Source organism: Acipenser ruthenus, chromosome 37, assembly GCF_902713425.1.
Source record: "Acipenser ruthenus chromosome 37, fAciRut3.2 maternal haplotype, whole genome shotgun sequence".
In the NCBI taxonomy this organism is placed as follows: domain Eukaryota; kingdom Metazoa; phylum Chordata; class Actinopteri; order Acipenseriformes; family Acipenseridae; genus Acipenser; species Acipenser ruthenus.
The window spans coordinates 5,236,534-5,259,950 of record NC_081225.1 but is presented as its reverse complement, the minus strand read 5'-3'; the positions used below and the strand labels follow the sequence as shown (position 1 = coordinate 5,259,950).

General features: G+C 37.4%; 1 protein-coding gene across 1 annotated transcript in view; it reads right to left on the bottom strand.

Annotated features, from left to right (window-relative positions):
* LOC117397938 (synaptobrevin homolog YKT6) overlaps positions 1-22,764 on the bottom strand; it is a 28,396-nt gene extending 5,632 nt beyond the window's left edge. The window contains exons 1-7 of the mRNA XM_059008467.1: positions 22,497-22,764; positions 20,262-20,395; positions 18,272-18,354; positions 15,818-15,918; positions 15,162-15,266; positions 14,057-14,122; positions 929-1,030 (exon numbers count right to left, since the gene is read on the bottom strand). Coding sequence (XP_058864450.1) covers positions 929-1,030; positions 14,057-14,122; positions 15,162-15,266; positions 15,818-15,918; positions 18,272-18,354; positions 20,262-20,365 — 561 coding nt within the window. The 5' untranslated portion in view covers positions 20,366-20,395; positions 22,497-22,764. The remainder of the gene's footprint in view (positions 1-928; positions 1,031-14,056; positions 14,123-15,161; positions 15,267-15,817; positions 15,919-18,271; positions 18,355-20,261; positions 20,396-22,496) is intronic.
* Between the last annotated feature and the right edge of the window lie 653 nt (positions 22,765-23,417).

The window sequence follows — 23,417 nt, the reverse complement described above, 5'->3', positions numbered from 1 at the left end:
GCTCTTTCAGTGCCCTACAGGAAAGCTGTGAAGCATCTCAAGTTTTTTGGTGATATAAGTGATGTTAAATGACAGATAGTTAATTTGGTTAGAGAAACATTCAAGACTTCATTTGTTCTTTCTCCCGATTTTATCCCCAGTTTAGAATGTCCAATAACGTTCTCTCACCACAGCAATTCCCCCAACAGTTCATGACAACGGATAGTCAGTGGGCATCCTTCAATACCAAGACCAGGCCAATTGCCTCTTTTACACCCAGGAACTTGAGAGCGGATGTCTACTGGCCTCTGAAGATGTCCTCCTGAGCTCACCAGGCACCTGGCCGGTAGGGTCCGCTGAAGCACGATGAGGAGAAACAGTCCCTGCTGGTTATGCCTCCCTAACCCTGGGGAGCGCCAGAGCTAATGCAACACTCCCTCCAGAATCCCCAGCAAAAACCGGTGACTTCACACCCCCAGGAAGCAAACCTGTGCTCCCCTGACTGTATGACTCACCCTGCACACCACACTGTCCCTTTACCAGTGGAGACAGTAGGGGACTCCCCATACCTTCTTTCTTGTCTACAGTTTAATGCTCATAGCAGGACTGTCTGGCAGATGGCTCATTGAGTTCCACCATATAGCTCTGTTGATTTAGAGGAGAGGGCTGGACATTCAGCACTTTTTGGTAACACACAACACATTACTGGGGTGTTTGTTAAGTTCTTGCCAATAACATCACTTCTTGCGGCTGGTTTTGAATTGGTGTCCCCACTACACCAAGGTACTGGACAGTCTAAACTTAGCTTCCAAGTGCTGCTGAAATCACACTCAAGTGTTATGGCTGCCAGCAAGATGCTTTTAATAGACAATAAAATATCTATTTTAACACTGAATTAGATATTTATTTGTTATATCATCTAAAAAAACACATACATACAAATACTCACAGTTTTGTAAAAGGCTTTGGATTGGTTTCCCAAGTGTTCAGACTTCTGGACTAAATCATCCAGCTTCTCACCTCTCTCCAACAAGGACTCCATTGTGTTGTGCTGCCAATAAATTAACATATATAAGATATGAATAATCCTCAGATTTCAGCACTTAACTAGATCAGAAACCAAGCATCCCCATGGCACAGCCCAGCGGGAATGTTACATCAGTATACTTTGTCCACAGGTAAAGGCAATATGCAATCTCATGATCGTAATATGGCAGTCGTGTATGTTAGAAGCCAAAGCCGCACGCAAATTGTGTTATAGCAATGCAGAAGTCTGGATCAGTGGCAGCAATAGGAGATGCTTCATTACTGAATTAAGTTTATGAGAAAAAGCAGTTAATCATTTGGTTTCATATATAAGCCCATGAGGATAAGTGTCCCCACTGATAAAGATCACATTAAAGCAAACTGGTTTTCTATTAGATATTAACTTTTTACATTGTCAACTGTTTTCTAAGATAGTCCCAAATGTATTTCATGCATAAGAGCTACAAGAGCCTTTTCATGTGATTATACAGCAATATAACCTTTTAAAATCCCCTTATTTTTTGTTTATTCCAATACCTTTATATTGATTTTTTATTTTGCTTTAGTTCAGTGTTTTTCAACCTTTTTAGGCACCAATGCCGCAGTGGCAGCATTTGAGAATCGAACAATGCCGCCACTATTAAAAATGCAATCATTTCAAACTGAAATCCTGAATTCACACTAGTAAGTACTATGCAGCCTATACGCCGATGGTCTTTACACCAGGAAAGGGCAACAAAAGCAACAAAAAAGCAAAGGTTTTACTTTCAGGTTCTAACTATACACATTAAATTCTAACAAGAATGCAATTAAACACAAAAAACGATGTTTTACTTGACGCTAAGAGCTGACAATTCCAAAAAGACGGGAAATTGTCAGGTAAGACCACCACTGCGCCCTTACCTGACCCATGCTCTGACAAGGCTTTCCAGCACACACTGCTTAACTGGTACAGCAGGTGGGTTCACTTCAGACAACATGTGGAGTCACCAGTGAGCAGGCCAGGTCTAAAACCAGAACAACCACGGTTGTTTTCATGTCGTCACAGAATTATATGTGAATTGGAAAAGCTAATTAGAATAGCTGTTGTAATATTAACACATATGGAATGAGACAAGTTATTTATCAAGTACTTTTCCAAGTACTCATATTTACAACTGTCAATTTACAACTTTTTTTCTTTTTTTGGATTTGTTTATGAAGGACACAAAAACAAGTTTGATATGCTAGAAAATAAATTTGATGTATGTGTGACACAGAAATGTACGGAACCTCCGGAAAGTACATGGTGTAAAAATTAAAATGGAAGGCTGGTGAGCACGAGACAGCACCGTAAAAAATGTTGTATAAGTCGATTTTAAAAGGGGGGAGTGACTAATACACCGGTGCGACATATGCGCCGGTGTGTCTACTAAACTACCGTACCAGTGCCACAAACAAAGATACACCAATGGGATTACTACAGCCACAGTTACGGCTCACACAAACTTAAATATCAACAACCTGATTATTTTTGTCAGGATCTACAGCATTTCAGCTCATGTTAATCTCAATACCATTAGTCATTTTGAATGTTAAACGCAAGCTTTCAGATTCTTGACTGACCTCCTCTCGACCCAGACGCATGTATGTGAAGAAAAATAAATAGCGGTTAAATGTATCAATTTCCGGATCTCTATGAATTTCCTTCCCACCCTCCTGAGCCACTGATCTGTCAACATTCAGACTGAACCCGCCCCCGGGATCCGTACCAAACGGCGGTAAATTTACATTATGGAATAAAATTAGGATTTCGCAGACCTGTTTAAACATTAAATAAACTTAAGTAGACAGTATTTCAGAGCACAATAAAAGCCTAAAAATAGTGATACTTGCTTCCTTACTAAAACAGAGTGCTGTCATTTGTTAAAGGCAAGCATGCAACATCCCCTAGCAGTTGCAGCTGACATTCTCTGTCTGGTGTGGCCTTGCCCATACATTGAGACTGCATGTTCTGCATTCACTGAAGTGTAAGGCAAAGCTTTGCCAAGTTATACAGATGTGGAAATCGATTAGAAACAGTCCTCAAACTCAGTTACCCAAGGTCATCTGGCATACTTTAATAAAGGCAATATATGCAGCACATTCGTTGTCATGTTATTTGTCCCATCCAATAATTAATTTTATTAGTACTGAGTCAAAACAAAGAAAACGTGCCTATTCTGGTCTAAATTTCTAACTACACGATAATCAGCCAAAATATACTTTGCTTTTTATGCTGAAAACTAGATTTTAGCAACCTACATCAAAACAATGCCGCACTGACTTTGTCCCACCCCCTACTGTACAGTATTATTTGTTTTATTATTTGTTTATTTAGCAGACACCTTTATCCAAGGCGACTTACAGAGACTAGGGTGTGTGAACTATGCATCAGCTGCAGAGTCACTTACAATTACGTCTCACTTTGACTTTGCTGAAAAGCATGGCAATCACAATGCCTTAGAGAGAGTTTGGAATTAATGAAAAAAGCTGACTGGAGACGAAACAAAGACAAATTAAATATGGTGAAAGAAAAACAAACTGATAGGAGGAAAGTGTTTATGGCCCAATGTAGGAAACATTTTGTTTGAATGGAGTACTTTTAATGACTTTAATACATACTGTAACTGTTCTTCGTGTCAGTGCAATGCAGTGGTACACTTGTAAACTATGTGTATGGTATGGTTCTGATTAACAAATCAAAAGTAATGTATTATTGTACTGCTGGAAGTTTAATGCAATTGTACTGCACTGTATGCAGTGGTTTACACTGTTCCTACTGGCACTTACAGTAGTAGTATATCTATATTTTGATGCATTTTGACATTGTTCTTAAATTGACTTGAACCAATTACAGTAGAGAGTCAATTATCCGATCTTTGTCTAATCAACCGAACGCACCTGTAATCACATGATAAATTATGTGTGGTGTATTACGCACTCAGCTTCTGCTGCTAAAATGGCTACGAGATTTAGCTGCCAAAAAAAGGACCAGAATTATTCAGACCACCAAAACCTTAGATGGAGCATTGTGTGCTTTAAATGGTTGCAGTTCAAGGGTACATAAGGACCTTTTTATTTTATTGTGTTACATGTTCCCATGTGTTGCTACAACTGTTTATGTAAGGTGTCTGTATTGTTTAATTTTTATATTTTATTTTTACATTTTGACCACTTTATTAAACTTTTAAAATGGCATTCCCTGCCTCAATATGGCTTCCCATGTACCCGCATGGACCTCTCAGAACTACATTTCCCATCATCCTCCTGCTCTCTGGTAAATCCATCTCAGTTACATATGTGAGAAGAAGGATTATGGGAAATGTAGTTCCGAGAGGTCCATGTGGGTATATTAATTCTACTACAAGTAGCAGCACTCTAAGAACCTCTAAAAATATTAAAGTTGAGATCTTGCTACCACCAGTGCCCCTCTCTATGTCGTGGTGCTGATTTAAATTCTCTGAGCAACTGTCAAATACAAGATGCAAACCGACCTAAGATTTTAACATCATTAAAATCTGTGAAGTTGGCTCTTTTTTACACACTACCTCTTACAAATAAGAGTCTTTTCTTTCTGATTTTATATCTGAAAAGAAGCTTGACGACTTATGTTTAACAGAAACATGGCATCAACAAGATTATTATTTTCTGTTAAATGAAGTAGCGTCACCTGGCTACGGCTATGTGGAAAAAGCTTGGGCTGTTGGTTGGGGTGGGGGTCCAGCTGTTTGTCATCATTTAGATATAGAATTGAGCCTGGTACCTATTCTTGATGTGAACTTATTTGAATGTTTGGCTTTAAAATTAAGATCCTCTCATTTACTTCTTGTAATTCTAGTCTATAGCCATCCTAGACCTAATACTCATTGTTTAGTGAGTTTGCTGACCTCCTTACATCTCTGTGCCCAATTTTTAATAGAATTCTCCTGTTAGGGGAGATATTAGATCTCATTATTACTGGTGGTTGTCTGCTTCTGACTTCCATGTTCATGAACTTGGTATTTCTGATCATATGGCTGTTCTTCTGGATCTGATTACACCTCTAGGTCTAAAACCAAGCCTCTCATGAAATTTCGTAGCTTAAAATCAATCAACACAGTTGTGTTTTCGGATGTGGTTGCTGTCTTATCTTTATGTGATCGTAATCTGTGTTCCTTGGATGATATGGTAGAGGTGTACAACCGTTCTTTAAGTGACACTTTGGACTATTTTGCACTGGAAAAAACCTGTCTTGTGTCTTTCTCCCATTCTTCCCCGTGGCTCACTGAGGAGTTACGTACAATGAAAGCAGCAGGGCGTAAACTTGAGCGTTTGTGGAAGACTGGTCTAATTGTTCATTTACAATCCTACAAGCACATCAATTAGCTTATGGTACTGCATTGAAATTAGCTAGGTCCTCGTATTACTCTGGCCTTATTGAAGGAGGTAGTGGTAATTCTAGGCTGCTATTCTCTACTATCACAAGAAGATTTAAAAATAAGATTGATAATATACGACTTCAAATTCTGTCTTCTGAAACCAATGCTACCTTATCTGTTGATTCTCCTGCCTGCACTGGTACTGTTTTAACTGACTTTGTCGAAATTACCTCTACAGGTCTATCTGAGCTAGTTGCCAAAATGAATTCCACTAGTAGTTCTTTAGATCCCATTCCCACCTCTTTACTCAAGTTTTGTTTTTCATCCTTATGCCCCTTAGTAACTAGTTTAATCAATGAATCATTGAGATCTGGTGTTGTTCCCTCATCTCTCACACTGGCCACTCCATTATTGAAGAAAACAAATCCTGACCCTGAAGCTTTATGTAATTAAGGCCAATCTGAAATCTACCTTTCCTGGACAAAATTTTAGAACGGGTGGTAGCGTCTCGGCATCAGTCCCATTTAGTGTTAAATCAGCTTCATGAACCTTTCCAGTCCTGTTTTAGACCCGCACACAGCACGGAAACTGACCTAGTTAAGGTAGTAAATGATTTGTTGATGGCTGCAGACTCAGGCTCCCCATCCATTCTTGTTTTATTGGATCTAAGTGCGGTCTGAAGGACCTCATTGGTCTTTCTGTTACTGTCCTTCAGTGGTTTACCTCCTAGCTGTCGAACAGAAAGCAGTATATTACCTTAGGGGGGTTAAAGTCTGTGTGGCAAGACTGCGAGTGGTGTGACGTGACGAGACGTGTTTGCGCTCGGCTTATAATAATAAATGAAATAAACAAAACACTTCACAATACACAAAACAAAAAGAGACCGGTGGCCAAAATAAACCAGCAAACAAATACCGTGTGGTACAGCGGTAGCAGTTGCTTCTCTTATATTCTCCAGCTCAACACAGTACTCTCGTCTGTGGCTCAAAAAATGCCTCGATCAGCCTGGAGCGGGTTCTTTTAAGCTGTGGCTGGAGCCTTAATTAATTATCAATAAAGCAATTACCTTGTTGAGGCACCAGCCACATTCTCACAGGTTTTAATTAAAAACAAACAATAAAACACTGCTTTTTCACCGTTATAAATACAAATATATAAAAATACAGATAATAATACAGGGGTGGGGTGTACCTTGTCACAGTCTGACATTACCTTTGTTACATCTGGTGATCCTCAGGGTTCTGTGCTGGGACCTCTTCTATTTAATATTTACATGCTCCCACTGGGTCAAATAATTAGGCAGTACGGCATTCAATTTCATTGCTATGCTGATGATACACAAATCTATTTACAGACTAAACCGGATGTTTCTTTGGCTGTTTCTGTACTTAACTGTCTGACTGATATAAAAACATGGATGCAGCAAAATGTCTTGCAGTTAAACTGTAGCAAGACAGGGGTCATGTTATTGGGTTCTACACATCAGGTCAGGAAAGCTGGCAATTTAGGGTTGGTTATTAATGGGCATTAGTCCAATATCAGAAGTTACTAACCTAGGTGTAAAGTTCGATTCCACTCTGTCATTTGAGGCTCACATTAAGAATATCTGCAAAGTGTCCTTTTTTCATTTATGGAATATTGCCCGCCTTAGGTCAACCTTGTCTTTGCCTGATGTGGAGAAACTAATTCATGCCTTTATTACATCAAGCTTGGTCTATTGTAATGCCTTGCTTGCTGGTGTTTCTTTAAAATTAATGAATCGGTTGCAGTATGTGCAAAATAGTGCTGCACGGCTTTTATCAAGATCAAGGAAGCATGAGCATATATCGCCAATCCTGGTATCATTACATTGGCTACCAGTAAAATTCAGAATAAACTACAAGATCTTGATGCTGACGTTTAAGGCTTTGCATGGCCTTGGCCCATCATATGTCAGGGACATGCTTAACCTTCATTTGCCACCGCGGAATCTGCTTGTGCCGAAGACAAGGCTGTGCACTATGGGAGACCGGGCTTTTTGCTCGATGGTCCCCTGCCTATTGAACAATCTGCCTGGACACTTGATGGACTGCAAGACTACTGAGGCTTTTAAATCTGGACTCAACATATTTTTATCAATTGTCTTTTTTGTAATTGTGCTTATTGTTTTACATGTATTTCTCTATTTTTCTTTTTTGTGACTCCTGCTATGAAAGGCGCTATATAAATACAATTCATTAATAATAATAATAATAATCTAATATAATAATCTTTATTTATAGAGTACCTTTCATACCACAAGGTTCAAGGCGCTGCACAAAAAACAAAAAAGAAGGTAACAGAACACAAGATTAAAATCAAAGTTAATAAAACGGCATAAAATTGATAAACAGGTTAAAAAAGAGAAAAAAGACACAGTTTAAAACAACTAAAAACAACAATATTTAAAATCAAAAAGCTAAATTATAAAAATAGGTCTTAAGCCTAGATTTAAAAGTAGCTACTGTAGGTGAACCTCTGACATGGTCGGGGAGAGAGTTCCACAGCTGCGGAGCACGAACACAAAAAGCAACCTCTCCTTTCCTCCTGAGCCTCACCCTCGGAATACAGAGGAGGCCACTATTAGTCGACCTCAATGCACGCCGAGGCTGATAAAGAGACAACAACTCTGAGAGGTAATCTGGTGCCATTCCATTTAGTGCTTTAAATGTAAGCAATAGAATTTTAAAATCAATTCGATATTTCACTGGAAGCCAGTGCAGAGAAGCAAGTACAGGAGTTATATGTGCTCTACTTTTGGTTTTGATAAGGACCCTTGCAGCTGCATTTTGCACAAGCTGTAGCCTTAATAAAGCTTGGCTAGTAAGTCCAGAAAAAACAGCATTACAGGAGTTAAGTCCCCCAAATGTATTTCTGATAAATCAATTTGTTGCTGAGAGCCTACTATCAACACTTCTGTCTTATCAGAGTTGAACTGCAGAAAACTTAAGGACATCCAAGTTTTGATGTCAATGATACACTCAAGTAAAGCTGATGTTGTGCTAATGTCACCAGGTTTCACAGAGATGTATAACTGTGTATCATCAGCATAGCAGTGGAAATTTACAGCATGTTTATGAATAATCTGGCCTAGAGGTAACATGTATAAAGAGAATAATATCGGACCAAGAATCGAACCCTGAGGGACACCACAGGTAATATTTTCTAAACCAGACACAGACTCCCCCAGTGAAACAAAGAACTGTTTGTAAGGTAGGATCTAAACCAGTTTAGTACTTTACCATCTAGGCCCACCCATCCCTTAAGACGATCAATTAAGATGGAATGATCCACAGTATCAAACGCAGCACTAAGGTCCAAAAGAACAAGAATGGATATAGCATTTGAATCTGCACTCATTAATAAGTCATTTATTACTCTTACCAGGGCAGTTTCTGTACTGTGATTTGAACGAAACCCAGACTGAAACTTTTCAAACATATTATTAGCAATTAGAAAGCCATTAAGTTGTTTAAGCACTACCTTTTCAAGAACTTTTGCTAGAAAAGGGATATTTGAAATGGGTCTGAAGTTACTCAGCAGTGAACTGTCTAAGTTGGGTTTTTTAAGTAGGGGCTTAACCAGGGCAATTTTGAAAGAAGCCGGAACTATTCCATTTTCCAGCGAACTATTCATAATGGCAAGAATATCATTACACAAGTAACTAAGGACATCCTTCAGAAACCTTGTTGGAATGGGATCTAACATACAAGTTGTGGATTTCATGTGCATGACAATCATGTTTAGTTCCTGTGCAGTAATACAAGAAAATGATTCCATCACTGTTTTCCCCAGTCTATCTGAAATAATTAAATTAGAACCATAAGATGGAATTTGTTCCCTAATAGTCTTTATTTTATTTTCAAAGTAGTTGAGAAATTCTTCACACTTGGACGAGGACACTTCTATGTTGCAGATGGGTGAGAATGAAGGATTTATCAATTTATCTATTGTTGAGAAAAGCGACCCTGGAGTTATTTTTATTTTCCTCAATCAATTTTTAGAAACATGCACATCTTGCAGATCTTATAGCTTCATTGTACCTCGATAGATAATCTTTCATAATATCAAAATAGATCTGTAATTTTGTAGCCCTCCATTTTCGTTCCATCTTACGACAGTGTCTTTTTATTTGATTGATAGTATTGTTAATCCAGGGAAGCCATACTGAGGCAGGGAATGCAATTTAAAAGTTAAAAAAGTGGTCAAAATGAAAAAAGAAATAAAAATAACACACACCTTACGGAAATACATGGGAACATTAAAATAATAAAATAAAAAGGTCCTTGTGTACCCTTTAAGCAAATTAAAAAGTCACCTCGTTCTTGATTTTTCTTCTATTTTGTCAGTAAAGGCTGGAGATCCTGTCTGTTACTGAGCAGCTAAATAACTTATTGTATTAAATTTCAATTGCACGTTATTACAATGCTTAAAAGCAAGTATCAAAGTATAGAAACGTTTTACTGAATTTTTGAAGTTTAATGATTCCTAAAGTTCTGTAATGTGTCAAACTTGTGCTGAATTGTATTCTTAGATGATTTTCAAAGTTTGGTATATGGTACATTTAATTACAGTATTGCATTACCATAACTGTAGGTGTTAGTTTTACTGAATTGCAAATTATTTGTAAAGCTTTGTAATTTGGTATGCTTAGTGTGATAGAATAGGTTACTAGCTATATATCAGCAGTAGGTACTTTATTGTATATATTATTAAAGGTACAGTCATTGTTATTAATGCCCGTTGATTATGCGAACTAGTATCGGTCCCAATTACTATTAATAATTACTGTTATTATTAGGCTTCCAAGCCAAATTATTAGGATAATTGACTCTACTGTATTTTGAAAAACAGAAGAGAGCTTCTATTAGCAGTTTAGCTCAAAACAAACAAAAAAAAAATTATTAATGGAATAAAATGTTGCAAACAAGGGTTGTATCAAAACTAAACCTGTGTATTTTTCTTTATTATATGTGTTCAACATATAATATGCTCAAAAAACAAAAACAAACAAAAAAAAAAGGATTTTAAACTCAAAAAAAGGTGTTTTCCTAAAATTGAAGTCTCAAAAAGGGGGGAGTGACTTTTAGGCCAGTGCGACCTATACAAGGAATTTTACAGTGAGTCGTGTGCATGAGATAGGAGCCCATAATTTACACCATGTCTCTTTAGGGGGTTCCGTAGTAATGAGATCATTCAAAGGAGACAAACAACATGTTACACAAGCATTTTCCACCCAAGCAATCCATGAAGTTTATAGATCTTTCTTATCCATTCATGACAGTGACACTTCTGAACTTGTATATCTATTAGGCTGTTTCAGAGAACTTTTGAATCCTCAGCAACCCACTAGTGACTACACACGTTGTCTGAAGTGAACCCACCTGCTGTACCAGAGTGAAGCAGCGTGTGCTGAAAAGCCTTGTCAGCTCTTTACCGTCAAGTAAATCGTAGTTTTTGTGTTTAATATCCATTCTTTTTTCACTGGAAGGCTGATTTTAAAACATGATATTTATATGCAATGGAATAGATCCCTCCATTTAGATTGTAGTCCTCTCTTTATATATTAAAGGAAGTTTTTGGTTTGCTATTTATTTTTTTTATTTGTGATGCAACTGTTAGTTTTTGCATAAGAGAAATGATCTGCTATTATAACAAACATTCAAATAGGACCACATTTTAAATACATTAAACATATATACATAGACTTCTCATACATAAAAGAAGCTATTATTATTAAGCTTACATTGAGAATTTTTAAAAACATGAATAGTTTAGTTACATTTATATTAGGCTAGCTATCTGATTGATTATTAATAACTTGAATATATTCATAAATGTATTTATATTCATACCTTGTTTAAAAACGTGCAATGATTCAAATTGCGTCATTAGGAGGAGAACGGCACATTTCAATACAATCGATTCAACCATTTCATGGCTTAACAGAAACAATATACTAGCCTAATAATCATGAACAGGATCTCCCACATACTTGTCACTAGGGATTTCAACATGTAAACAAAACGCTGGGGTAAAAGACATACAAAGAAAAAAGAAAAACACTCAAGCACTGACTTTACTTTTGTTGTTCAAATGCAGCTACCCTAGTGTATTCACAGCTATACTGTATGTATTGTCCATCACAGTTCACAGTCAAATGCTGCAAATCTATAATTGTTTGTGAGCAATTTATTATTTGGCAATCTTAATTATCACTCACATTATATTGTTTGTAATACATTATCAAACAGAATATATTGGTAATACGAATATAGAACTTTTATGACTGTTTTAAAGTGTATAGAATGCATATAAACTAAAATATATACTGACTAATACCTTGGCTGTAAATATTTAAGAGAGGTACAATTTCATTCGTTGCTACATCAGCTTCTGGAGTCCCCATTGGAGACAGCGCTGTCAATCATGGTACTACATCCGGGGATTAGCTTCACAGACTGAGTTAAGGTTGGTGGAAGCATTTAAAAAAGAAAATGTAAATAAGTCATAAAAAAATGAAATGGATAAAGTCAGGATCCACATAAACCACAAGAATAAGGAATTCCAATTAAATTACCCACAGAGAATGATTAAACTGACGAATCCCTGCTAACGTACTCTTGGTGGTGGAGCCCGACTGTGCAGGAGTAACTTCTGAGTTAACAAAAAATAAAATAACTCGCTAAATACTTTATCAATTTCTTCATTTCCAAAACAAAGGCACTCCTAGTCAATGAGTACTATCCGGCTGTCAGATATGGTGTTTAAACAAGCGGGCATTTTTTAGTTATTTTAGCTCAAAAAAAAAAAAAAAAATAATTGTCAAAACTATTTTTTTCTGTAACTTGAAAACTACTGCAAAGATTTTCACGAAACTTGGACAAAGAAATTCTCTGTCACATGGACACGGAGCATACGAAATGCTGTCCCGATCCGTTTTGAAACGGCCGAGAAAATACACCCCTCAAAATTTAGTTAAACAAGGCTCTGCCAGCCGCTCTTACCTATAACGCCACAAATCGCACCGTTATAAAAGCAGATGGTTATTTTGAGAGAAGCAGCAAAGGACATCTAAATGGGAAATCTGAACTTGTCTTTCAAATCACCAAATGAGAGAAATTCTCAGCTGAGCTTCAAGTTTAAAGTCAGCCATTCTGTTCCTTGGGTTTTAAAAGAGCTTAGTTTAGCTTTCCGTGGGGATGCAGATTTTTTTGCTTTGCCTTTTGTTTGTAAATAAAACGCACTACTTCGAGTCTTGAATCTGAAGAATTGCACCGTCAAACATAGCAAGCTACCACACTTTGAGATACAGTAGATGTCAGTTATTAGCAACCCTGATAGACAACTTTTGGTTATTAACAACATTTTCTTAATGACAACTTTTTTTTTTTTTTTACAATTCTAGGCTACGGCAAGCAAACGAATACATCGTGCACAGGCATAGCAGTGTCTGACTGTCGTCTGTCATCATGGCTTCAAAATGGGTAGACCTTTCTATAGCCGATAAAGTTCAGATTCTGGAGGCACTACGTGAACCCGGTGCTAAAGAAGTACAGGGAGCAGAAAAGTTGGGCATCTCAAAATCTGTTGTATCCCGTATTTTGAAATTGGCTACGAAGCTGCACGCAAAATTGAGTGGGATTTACAGCTGGAGGTGGAGAATCGTAAAAAAACAAACATTAGACAACCACTTCTTTTCAAATGATGCTTCTGTATTAAATGTAAATACTGTATACCATGTGTGTTTCCTGTTTGTAAGGATATTGATAGTATGTTGTTGTAGTACTATGTGTACAATACAGTACTGTGTATAATTTTTTGTTTTACACATCCGTATAGTATTAGTAAACAGTTGTTTGTTTTGATATTTGGTGTTTTTCGTGTTTATTTTTTTAACTGTAATGAAACAGTGCGCTGTTTCTACAACTATAGTATACATCGTTTTTCCAGATACATACACTTGAAAACGTTCGGTTAATAACAACTTTATGCTGGGAATTGAGAGGTTGCTAATAAGCGGCATCTAATGTACTAGAATTAATCTGTATACTAACCGATGTAGTTTACTTAATTTGAGTTCAAATACCCGCTACATTCCTTCCACACCATATCCATGGTAACAAGTGTGCCTTAACTACAATTGCTAATTTACTTATATTTTGTAAAGTGTAACTTTGTTTTATAAAGATTTTTATTTTTATTTTCTGGTATTTTGTATTAGCGAAAAACACGGGGATCTACATATTGGTAAAGAATTCTTGAAAATGTAGTTGCGTTTGAAGTAATAAAAATGTTTAACTATTTTAATAGTACAGTGAAGCTGTACAGGTGTTCAATGTACGAGGGCGAAGAGGCTGTTGCTATGATACTGTTTCCAAGGTAAATGTAACCTTTTGACCTTTAAACTTCCTGCAAAGGTATGCGAGATAGACGTGGAAGCATAGCTGTGCTGGTGTTACCTTCAATGTGATTGATGCGGTGACTTTTCAGATGGAAATAAAAATAAAACATGGGAGAATTACAATAAATACTTCTGAATTTTTTTTTCTTTTTTAATATTTTGCATAACCCGTGGCATGAAAAGCGCTGCTTGAGTTCAATGGAAAGGATTGCAGAGTACTACTCTAAATCATGTAGTTCACCGAACTCACCAGAATGATTTTGGTTTCGTCCAACTCTGCCTGTACTTTGGACATAGCATCAGCCTCCCGAGGATTCTAGGAGAAAGGAGGGACCATGACAAATGATGTAGTTAAGAACAAAACATCTTGGCAACTCTAAACTAGAATGGCTAAACAAAATAATCAATAAAAAGAACACAGGTGTAACATCAACTATTTTTTAAAGCAATAACCTCCTTTAAATGCATTTACTTTGTTTCCAGATATTGACTTGGAAATTCCTGTGTTACAGGTAATAGGACCCCACCTGAGCCTCACAGGGGTCCATCAGCTATGTATAAATATCTTCTCTATAGGGAGTCGTTATGCTACATTGTAGTTGCTCTAACACAGATCCCGACAGGAACATAAACAGCTTCTTCTTCAGTAAACTAAGCTCCTTTTGATGCGATACAAGGACTATTTAGATTTATAAACAAAACATTTAAAATAGTTTGCCTGAATGTACACTTTAAAGAACTCAAATTGCATACGAAAAATACTACAGTATAAATGATGCACAAGTATGTATCTACAGAACACACGTGCATATATATTACCTGAAGTCATTAATCTAACAGTGTTTTATATACATTATATCCATCCCAACTAACATTTGCTACTAAATAATACTAAAACTTTATGTATTGTTATGATTACAATTTACTATTTGCTATATCCAGTATAAGATTGTTTGTTTGTTATACTACAAACATTTTAATTACCTAATGTAATTATCTGCAACTGAATCCATTCTGTCCTGCTAGAGTTGAATTTACTATTTTAGACCCCTAATAAAATGTGCATTGATCACTTTCCATCAGTGCCATTTATTTGGTAGCATCATGTGTAAACGACACATGCCACAGGTCTATTGGTTAATGGCGGTTATTGAATTTGACAGGTTCTACTGTATATGCTGTCCATAAGAGACTGTTGGGTCAAGTGGGATCCTGTTACCTAACACAGGAAGTTTTTGGTCAGATGAGACCAAGTCAAGTGTGGTCACGGTCAACGTGAAAATAAAGACTGGGGGGGATTTGGGCGTCGCTGTTCTGCTTCCGAGAGGCAGCCTGTGTTCCATGTTTTTCCTCACCTGGTATTTGGCGAGGTAGCCGTCTAGTGCGGTGTAGTTGATTGTAGTTGGCGAGCCAGAAGGCCAGTCTATCCTGTCCACCTGCTTGGAGAATTCATCTAATACCTGAAAACGGAGACCAAGGAATGAATCAACCAGGTTTGCGCTGCTCTTTAAAATTAATACACAGCATAGGTGGTCAAGCCAGAAAAAACTCAAGACTTTTCATTTAGGGATTTATGATCCCTCAAGTTTATTTTGTTTTTTTCTTCTTTTTAGAGTCTAATTGATATTACTTGATATAAAGACCTCTATTTTGCAATGTTTCCTGGAGACAGTTTAACATTGGAGAATATGTGAAAATTATATTTTAGTCAATACTAAGAAACTATATGTAATTATATTAATTAAACTATGTTAGTCGTTTTATCTGCTCATGAACACCCTGACTTAATAGTCTAGGACAGTTTTAATTTAATAAGATTCATTATTGAACTTTGTCTCTTTGAAACATTTTCTATATTTAAAGCACCGATAGGCTTGATTGTTGTAATCAAACACACAGAATGTCGCAGACAGAAGCGACGTGGGTCTTCTAGGGTCCGTGCGCCTGAGCCAGTTGATAATGGGAGAGGCATGTAGAAATAGCAGATGTATTCAAGACTGCAGTTTCTTACCTTATCGAGCAGAGTGAAGCAGACTCTGGAAGGGTACTCGTTGTCAGCGATCACCACTGCGCTCAGCGAGTCATTACGCACGTACACGTGGCACAGGTACTCTGGGGGAAGGCAAAGAATATTCACCCCATGGATCCTCTGCATACAACATAGTAAAAACAACAGAGATGCTCTACAGAACAGAACACGCTTTCTACCTCAGTTCAAGTCTGCACTGAAGGTGATTGGTTTGCAGTATAATGATATAGTATGCAATGTATCAATTATAACTATAATATAATTGTAACTGTCATTTTTATCCAGGGATTCTTGGGACAAGCCAAGTCACAAGAGCAATGTCTGAAATCAGCAGAACCCAGTGATGTAACTTCAGCTTGGTTAGAAAGTCGCTTAATCTTTTTTCTAACTACAGGCATTTCTAATTGAAAAGGCGGCAGCCAGCCATCATGAAGTTTTGAAAAGTACCTGTGAAAATGCAACACTATGGAGTTTTTAGTTATCTTGAAAATGGGAACCCTCATTGGTGCAGTTGCACACAGAGTATGGGCTTCAGCTAGAGCATCTACTAGACTCGTGGTGGCAGTCCTAAAACCTTGCCGGCACTTGCCAGATTTCATTGCTGTGTTATAGCCATAACAGCAGTGCAAGGTGGTCAAACTACACCCATAACATAGGTAAGGTAAAATTTTCTACATTAAAGAGCCTCCCACGCACTGATGTTTGTCATGACCATGGTACACAATGGGCTCTCTTTTAATGATCAAACTCCCTCTCAGTTTAGATCGACGCCATATCAGAGGAACCACTGGGCAAGATAGGACAGATTTATGGTCTGGGATCCACAATCATATTCTTCAAGCAGTCGGATTTAACAAAACTTCAGGGTTTTCAAAATAAGCCAGCGACCTGCGAGGTCCACCACATAATAATATATTTGCACTGGCTACTTTATTAAAAAAAATCTTAAGATTATTTTCAGGTATTATCATTGTCCATTTTGTGTTGTATTATCATACTGTAAGGCGACAGAGTACATAATAGCTATACATATGCATGAAAATTGGGGGGTCATGTAAAGTACGCCTTTCACAAAAAAGGCATGATGGGATATCAGCTGAAAGCTTGTCAGCCGATTTCGGCTTCATACAACTGTTGTGATGGTGACCAAACGTGTGGGGGGGGGGAAAAAAAAATTAAAATGAACAGTTGCATTCAAGAAATTTTGAACAAGAACCATGAAAAACTAAAATAAACACACTTAAGGTTTGAACGTTACACTCGTGCATTTAACAAAATGCCCTGAAATTTCTTCTAAAAAGTAAAAACAAACTGTCTACAAGTGTGTATAAATGTCCTTGGGTTCTGTGTTACTTATTTACAGTTTACAACATTTATTATAAGAAATATACAATTTAAATAAGAGTCGTGTAAATTTTAATGGACCCTGTGTGTGTGTGCGGGTGTGTGTTGGATTGATTTGATGGACGTCCGGGTAGGCAGGGACATGAAAGCCCACATCAACATGGACAGAGCTGACAGCCGAGTCAGACAAGCTGCTGAGTGGATGTGCAAGACTGTTTGTTGTTTTTGGTGTGGCCCAGGCCGACAGGGGCCGGGAATAATCATCCCAATAAACTATGGATTCCAGTACCTGCAAACTGTATGTGTCTCCTTCCTTCATTTTCCATGGTACACTACAATATTAATTTGGCCATTGTAAATCATTTCAGGAACAAAAATGACAATACTTGTTATAAGGCGAAACACAAATAATGCAGTCTACAATTGTGGACCCCGACAGCAGCGTTATAACGGGGTAGCACTGTATATGACAATGTGCTTGCTGAGGTGTATTTAATATCAAAAATAGCAGAATGAACACGCTGCAGTTTAAACTTGTTTTTACTGAAATATAAAGGGTAACATGTAATAAGAACAGTCTGTGTTACAGTACATGCTGTCAGATTAGGACTTGACTAATGATGAGCATTGGAGCTGCAGCATGCTGTTTCCCATATTACTGGTCACAATTAAAGGTGTGGTCACCAATTCCACACACATTTTCAGCCAGTCTTGTATTGCAGGGGCCTTGATGCTCCAAAAGTCAATTTTTATTCTTGTTGATCTTGCCTTGCTGTGAGCAGCACTGAAATAAAACTCCTTCATTGCACTAATGGAGTACTTTGTTAGAGACTACAAGCAGACCACTAGTACATGTAAACCATTCAAAATCATGCCAGAATGCACCCCCATCGGCCTTGCACGCTACGATGCGATCAGTGCCCCCTACTACTTTGTAAGTGCCACATAACTTAAAACTAACTGCAAACCCTGCAACGTACTAAAAACATAGGTCAAGCTTTATTAAATGACAAGTCTTTAAGAATGCTAACCCTACTTTTAAAGGAATATATAACATCCTATTATTAAACTAAAGTTTTGTTGTTTGTTTACCTTGTTCCTTGACAGATGCCCGGCTTCCATGCGATGAACGTTCCACAATCAAGGAGCTGGTAAAGGTCATGAACTCTTGCACACTGAAACAAAACCAGTCAGTCACTGTGTGTCACGCTGTACTCTGCATTAGCTAGACCTCTTTGAACACCAGTTTATTGGATTTTTGGCATGACAGAAAGCAGCATATTAAGCAACAATTAAATTAGAAAAAAATGATATAATTGAATCACCACGGAGCACAGGAACTGCTCCGTGCACATTACTGTGCTCTCACATGGCCTGCATGTTTCTGGCTATCAAGACTATAGAAAACTGCTTTCAGAACATACACTGTCTGCACACATGTACTAAATATCAGGTCGGGCCACTGTTTGCCCTGAGCACAGCCTTGACACAAAGTGGCACAAGGTGCTGGAAGGGTGTTCATCCATTCAGTCACTGATATTTCAGCTTGACAAGCCTCCAACAGCCTAAAAGCATGGCTTATAACAGAGGTTTATTTAACCTAGTGTAGTATACGTTTTAAAATAAAAATGCATGTTTGTTATAACATGGATTTCTTTCAAAACTGCACATTTGAGACTTATACAGTCAGCACTCACATATCAGACTCTATAAAATGTTGACTTCAGTGACGGTTAACAGGTGTGACGCATATCTGATTATTTCATTCTGGCCCGTTCCAACCCTTGTCCATTTTTTCAGGGAACACAAAAAAAGATATAATGTCAAAAATAAATAGCTGAAAGGACTGTGTTTTAAAATAATTAGGCTTCCGTTTAGATGTCCTGTAATTAGTTTGGTTGGTACAGTACTATATTTTCAACAGAAGTAGTATTTTAATTCAGAACGACAGGATTCTGAAAATTCCACTTGCCAAAAGAGACGAATGTGGACACGTGGACTGTAATACACTACATACATTTAAATCAAGTACGTATTGTAGCAGTATGTAAAATTCCCCAGCAAAATGAAATTAAAATGTCACCCATGCACAGAACTGCGTAAAAACGTAAAAGGCAATGCAATTTAGCAAAAGATTAAAAAAAACAACACCAGTTTCCAGAATTAAAACAGTATCCAAAGTCAGTTTTCAAAATTGCAGAATATAGTGCTCGATAAGGCTCTAACGGCATAGTTTACTAACAAATGAAAATGAACAAAAGCATGTGAAATTGGAGGAAGCGCTTTGTAACTGCACAATAAAGACTGACAGATTTGGCATGCGAGAAAAGAAAAAACGCGGCCCGTGACGAATAAACAAGTACATTGTAACATTGAAGAGATGGGCATTGTATCAGAAAACTGACAAGAGTCAGAAATCACGTGTGACCAGCAAGTGTATTCATTTGTTACACATATATTTATATATAAATAATGGGGATTGATTTTAATCTTAATACAAGGGCGGTAAAACACGACTGACATGTAAATGGGTAACGGATATCCGAGTGCTGACTGTATAATGAATGAATGGTATTGCGAGGAAGAATGTATGGAACTTGCTTGTTAGCTACAAATACTGCAAGAACGCCACCATACTTTAAGTCTTTCACCTCTGTAATCCATCTCAAGCCAACTAAACTTCAGATGACTGTAGCCAACACCTCAAAAATCACACGACTCATCACATTACGAACTGGGCACCTTTTATTCAATAACGCCGTGACCTGAATGAGCGTGGAACTGAATGCATAGAAGCTTTATCTGCTACTACGTGTGCTTATAAGTAAATACATTTCATGTGCCCGAAATTCCAGGGATGGAAATAAGGCTCTCATTGCATAGCAGTTTGAGCCAATCCTGATTTTGCTAGGAGTTTAATAAAACACACCTGAGCCTAGCTACCTATACATTGGGGCTAATCAAGATTGTATTAAAACCTGGAGTGGGTGAAACTACTATGCAATAGGACTCTTATTTCCATCCCTGAAATACCTAATCTGCAAAACAAAGGAAACGTGAATAAGGTGGTGAAGGTACAGACCTGGACCTCTGAAAGAAGCTGAAGGAGGACAAGTCATAGGCTGCTTTGAGGAGGTTGGCTTTGGAAGCCCCTTTATGGAGAACACTCAGGCTGTACAGCTTCATGGCGAGTCACCCTGACAATCACAACAACCCCTGAAACACAATACGAATCGTTACTGCCATGCAGGTACACAGTGTTTCCAGAGAGAGAAGCCAGCAAAACAATCCGATTCCTTTCACTTCGATCAGATGCTTTTATTATCACACACTGGCAATGCACAGCAGTGGATGCGGGTATGTCACAGTTCTGAATGTTTCATATTTATGGATGATATATCTAGAGAACCATTTCACTAATTGTGATAAAACTTGCTAACAATACCGAGTGTATTCACAATCTATGGGGGTCTATGGAGGATGTCTGTCTGACCGACCATCCGTTTGTAGCGTACGGTGGATGCATTGCAGGGCATGGTGATCTACTTTTTCATGTTACTGATAGTTCTAATTTTGAATTTGCAGCTGTGGTCAGTGCTATACCTCTGGTATTATTCCTTGCCAATAAATTAGATAATCTTAATCAATCTGCATTACATTGGAGCTTTGGGACAGATTTGGGAATATAAAACATATTTAATATAAATGAAACCGCCTTTATTACGAAATGTGTTATATTATTTTGTAAGCGATCAGGATTTGTAAGTGCCATAAATGACAATCCCTCTGTTTTTCAGCATGGTCCAGAGTCTTTACTTTAATAAATGAATGAGCTATGAAGATAAGACTTAAAAGAACTGATTCTATTTAGCCTTGAATAAAGAAGAATTAGATAAAGGGGCATTCAGAACAAAAAATAGGAGGCACTTTTTTACACAGAGAATTGTGAGGGTCTGGAACCAACTCCCAGTAATGGTTGTTGAAGCTGACACCCTGGGATCCTTCAAGAAGCTGCTTGATGAGATTCTGGGATCAATAAGCTACTAACAACCAAACGAGCAAGATGGGCTGAATGGCCTCCTCTCATTTGTAAAATTTCTTATATTCTTATGAAGACTATGGACTCCTCCAGGTGGAAGAGCTAAATAGTTAGACATGTTTATAGAAGCAGTTAGAAATGAAATAGTAACACGCCTAAAAAAAAAAAGAGATAAACTTACTTTACCTAAACATAAAGAAGAAGCGCTACACAGATTAAGAGGATGAGAGTAACAGTGTCAGACCAGCAGATACAGGGTCACAGATTGTAATAACAGACAATGTGGATATGAGAGCAGTAGGGTCAAAGATTGTAATAATGGACAACGTGGATTACATGAAAGCAGTAGAGACTGAACTGCAAAATGTAAAATATGGAGGAAAAACAAATAACATCATAAAATAAGTGAGCATTTTAGAAGACAAACTGTATAAAAATGGATTTATATCCAAATTAAAAACACTAAACTTCCACAGAATACTATTTTATTTTCCCTGGATGTAAAATCCCTGTACCCCAGTGTTCCTAGGAATGAAACTTTAGAGGCATGTAAAGAAGCATTGGATAACAGAACAGATAGCATAAGAACTACACAAGAAATGTTACACATGATCTTTAGAACTTATTTTACATTATTAAAATACCTTGATTCAAATTGATCAAGGCTCTATTAAAACAGTTCTTTACTCCAAACCGACTGACATGCATCAGTACCGATGTCATCTGCACATCCTAGCCATGCTAAAAGAGCCATTTCTAAAGGACTAGGTACAAGGACAAAAAGAATATATGTTCTGATGAACATATTAGAATAAATCGTAAAAAATGACATAAAAATAGATTTTAGAGAATGAGTTGACAGACTCAATAGAAATGAACTACTTGAGTATGTAAGAGAGGAATACCATTATTAATTACATATTCTACATTACCTAACATTTCAAAAATAGTTTGGAAGCATTGTCGTATACTTAATAATTGAAATGTATGTTAAACATATCTAAACGCTGGCTCTTTTGAGCAGAAACTTGAGAAAGACATGCATTTTGATGTTGATCTTCGTATTTTTGTTTTTATTTCAGAGAATTCATGAGAGACTGGCTAGTACTGTGGTAAAATCCTCTTCGTTTCCTGTGGTGTTTTGTATACAATCACACTGCTAACTGGTGTTAACAGTAACCCGATACCAAGACACTTTAGGTTGATACACCTTCATTGTAATCTGTGTAAAAAGGTTTCCTGTCCATCATTACCCAAACCCTCTCCGGCAGGACTTACCGAATCTGATTCTTCTTCTCTCGCTCGCTCTATGCACTTCGTTTCTCTCCTGTCTATCACCCCAGGATCTCGACCTAAGTATCTACAAATGTAGCTTCCGTGCTCCTTTAACAGCGGCTGATGAAAATGGTATATTAAAAAACACAACAGCTGAAAATAAAAACCGAGATGAAATCCAACAAAGAAACTCCCTTTTCTTCACCTAACCACGTCACTCCAGCGGAAAGCGGTCCTACTGTCAAACACAACCGGCTGGAAACACGACACAGAATCGCAGAATCGCGAATGATTTAAAAAAAAAAAAAAAAAAAAAAAAAAGTACCCCAGAGAAGGCTAATTGGTTACTTGACCTATTTGCAGTTCTCCTGCGCAGAGTTACTGTACTACGGAAACGGTATGCAGTTACCTTTCCTCGAGGTCTGCAGTGATGAGTCTGATATTCACAAGCATCTGCACTAGTCTAACGTTTTCACCAATTCTACAGTTTACAGAAGCTACACACAATTCCGTACATCACATTAAGGATTCCAGTGTAGTATTTTCTTTCTATTACAATAAAAGCATCATAAACGTATTATGGTAAGAAATACTGTATAGCGCCTTTCACGACAGGTCGCCCTCCTCCTGTGTGTGGAATGCCTCGCCCTGTGTGATGCGCCTGCCTGCGTTAACCTATTAACAATATTACAAAAACAATAAACAATAAAAAAAAGAACTGCATAAAAAAACCCCAGTAAAATATGTAAAATAAATAAATAAATAAATAATAAATAAATAAATAAATAAATAAATAAAGGTTGGGGGGGATTATATAAGCTATATTATAAAAATGTGTTTTTAATCTTGTTTATAAAAAGAGCAACAGTGGGAACAATATGTGTAATGGAGAGAAATTTCCACTTGACCTCATCAAAAATTCAC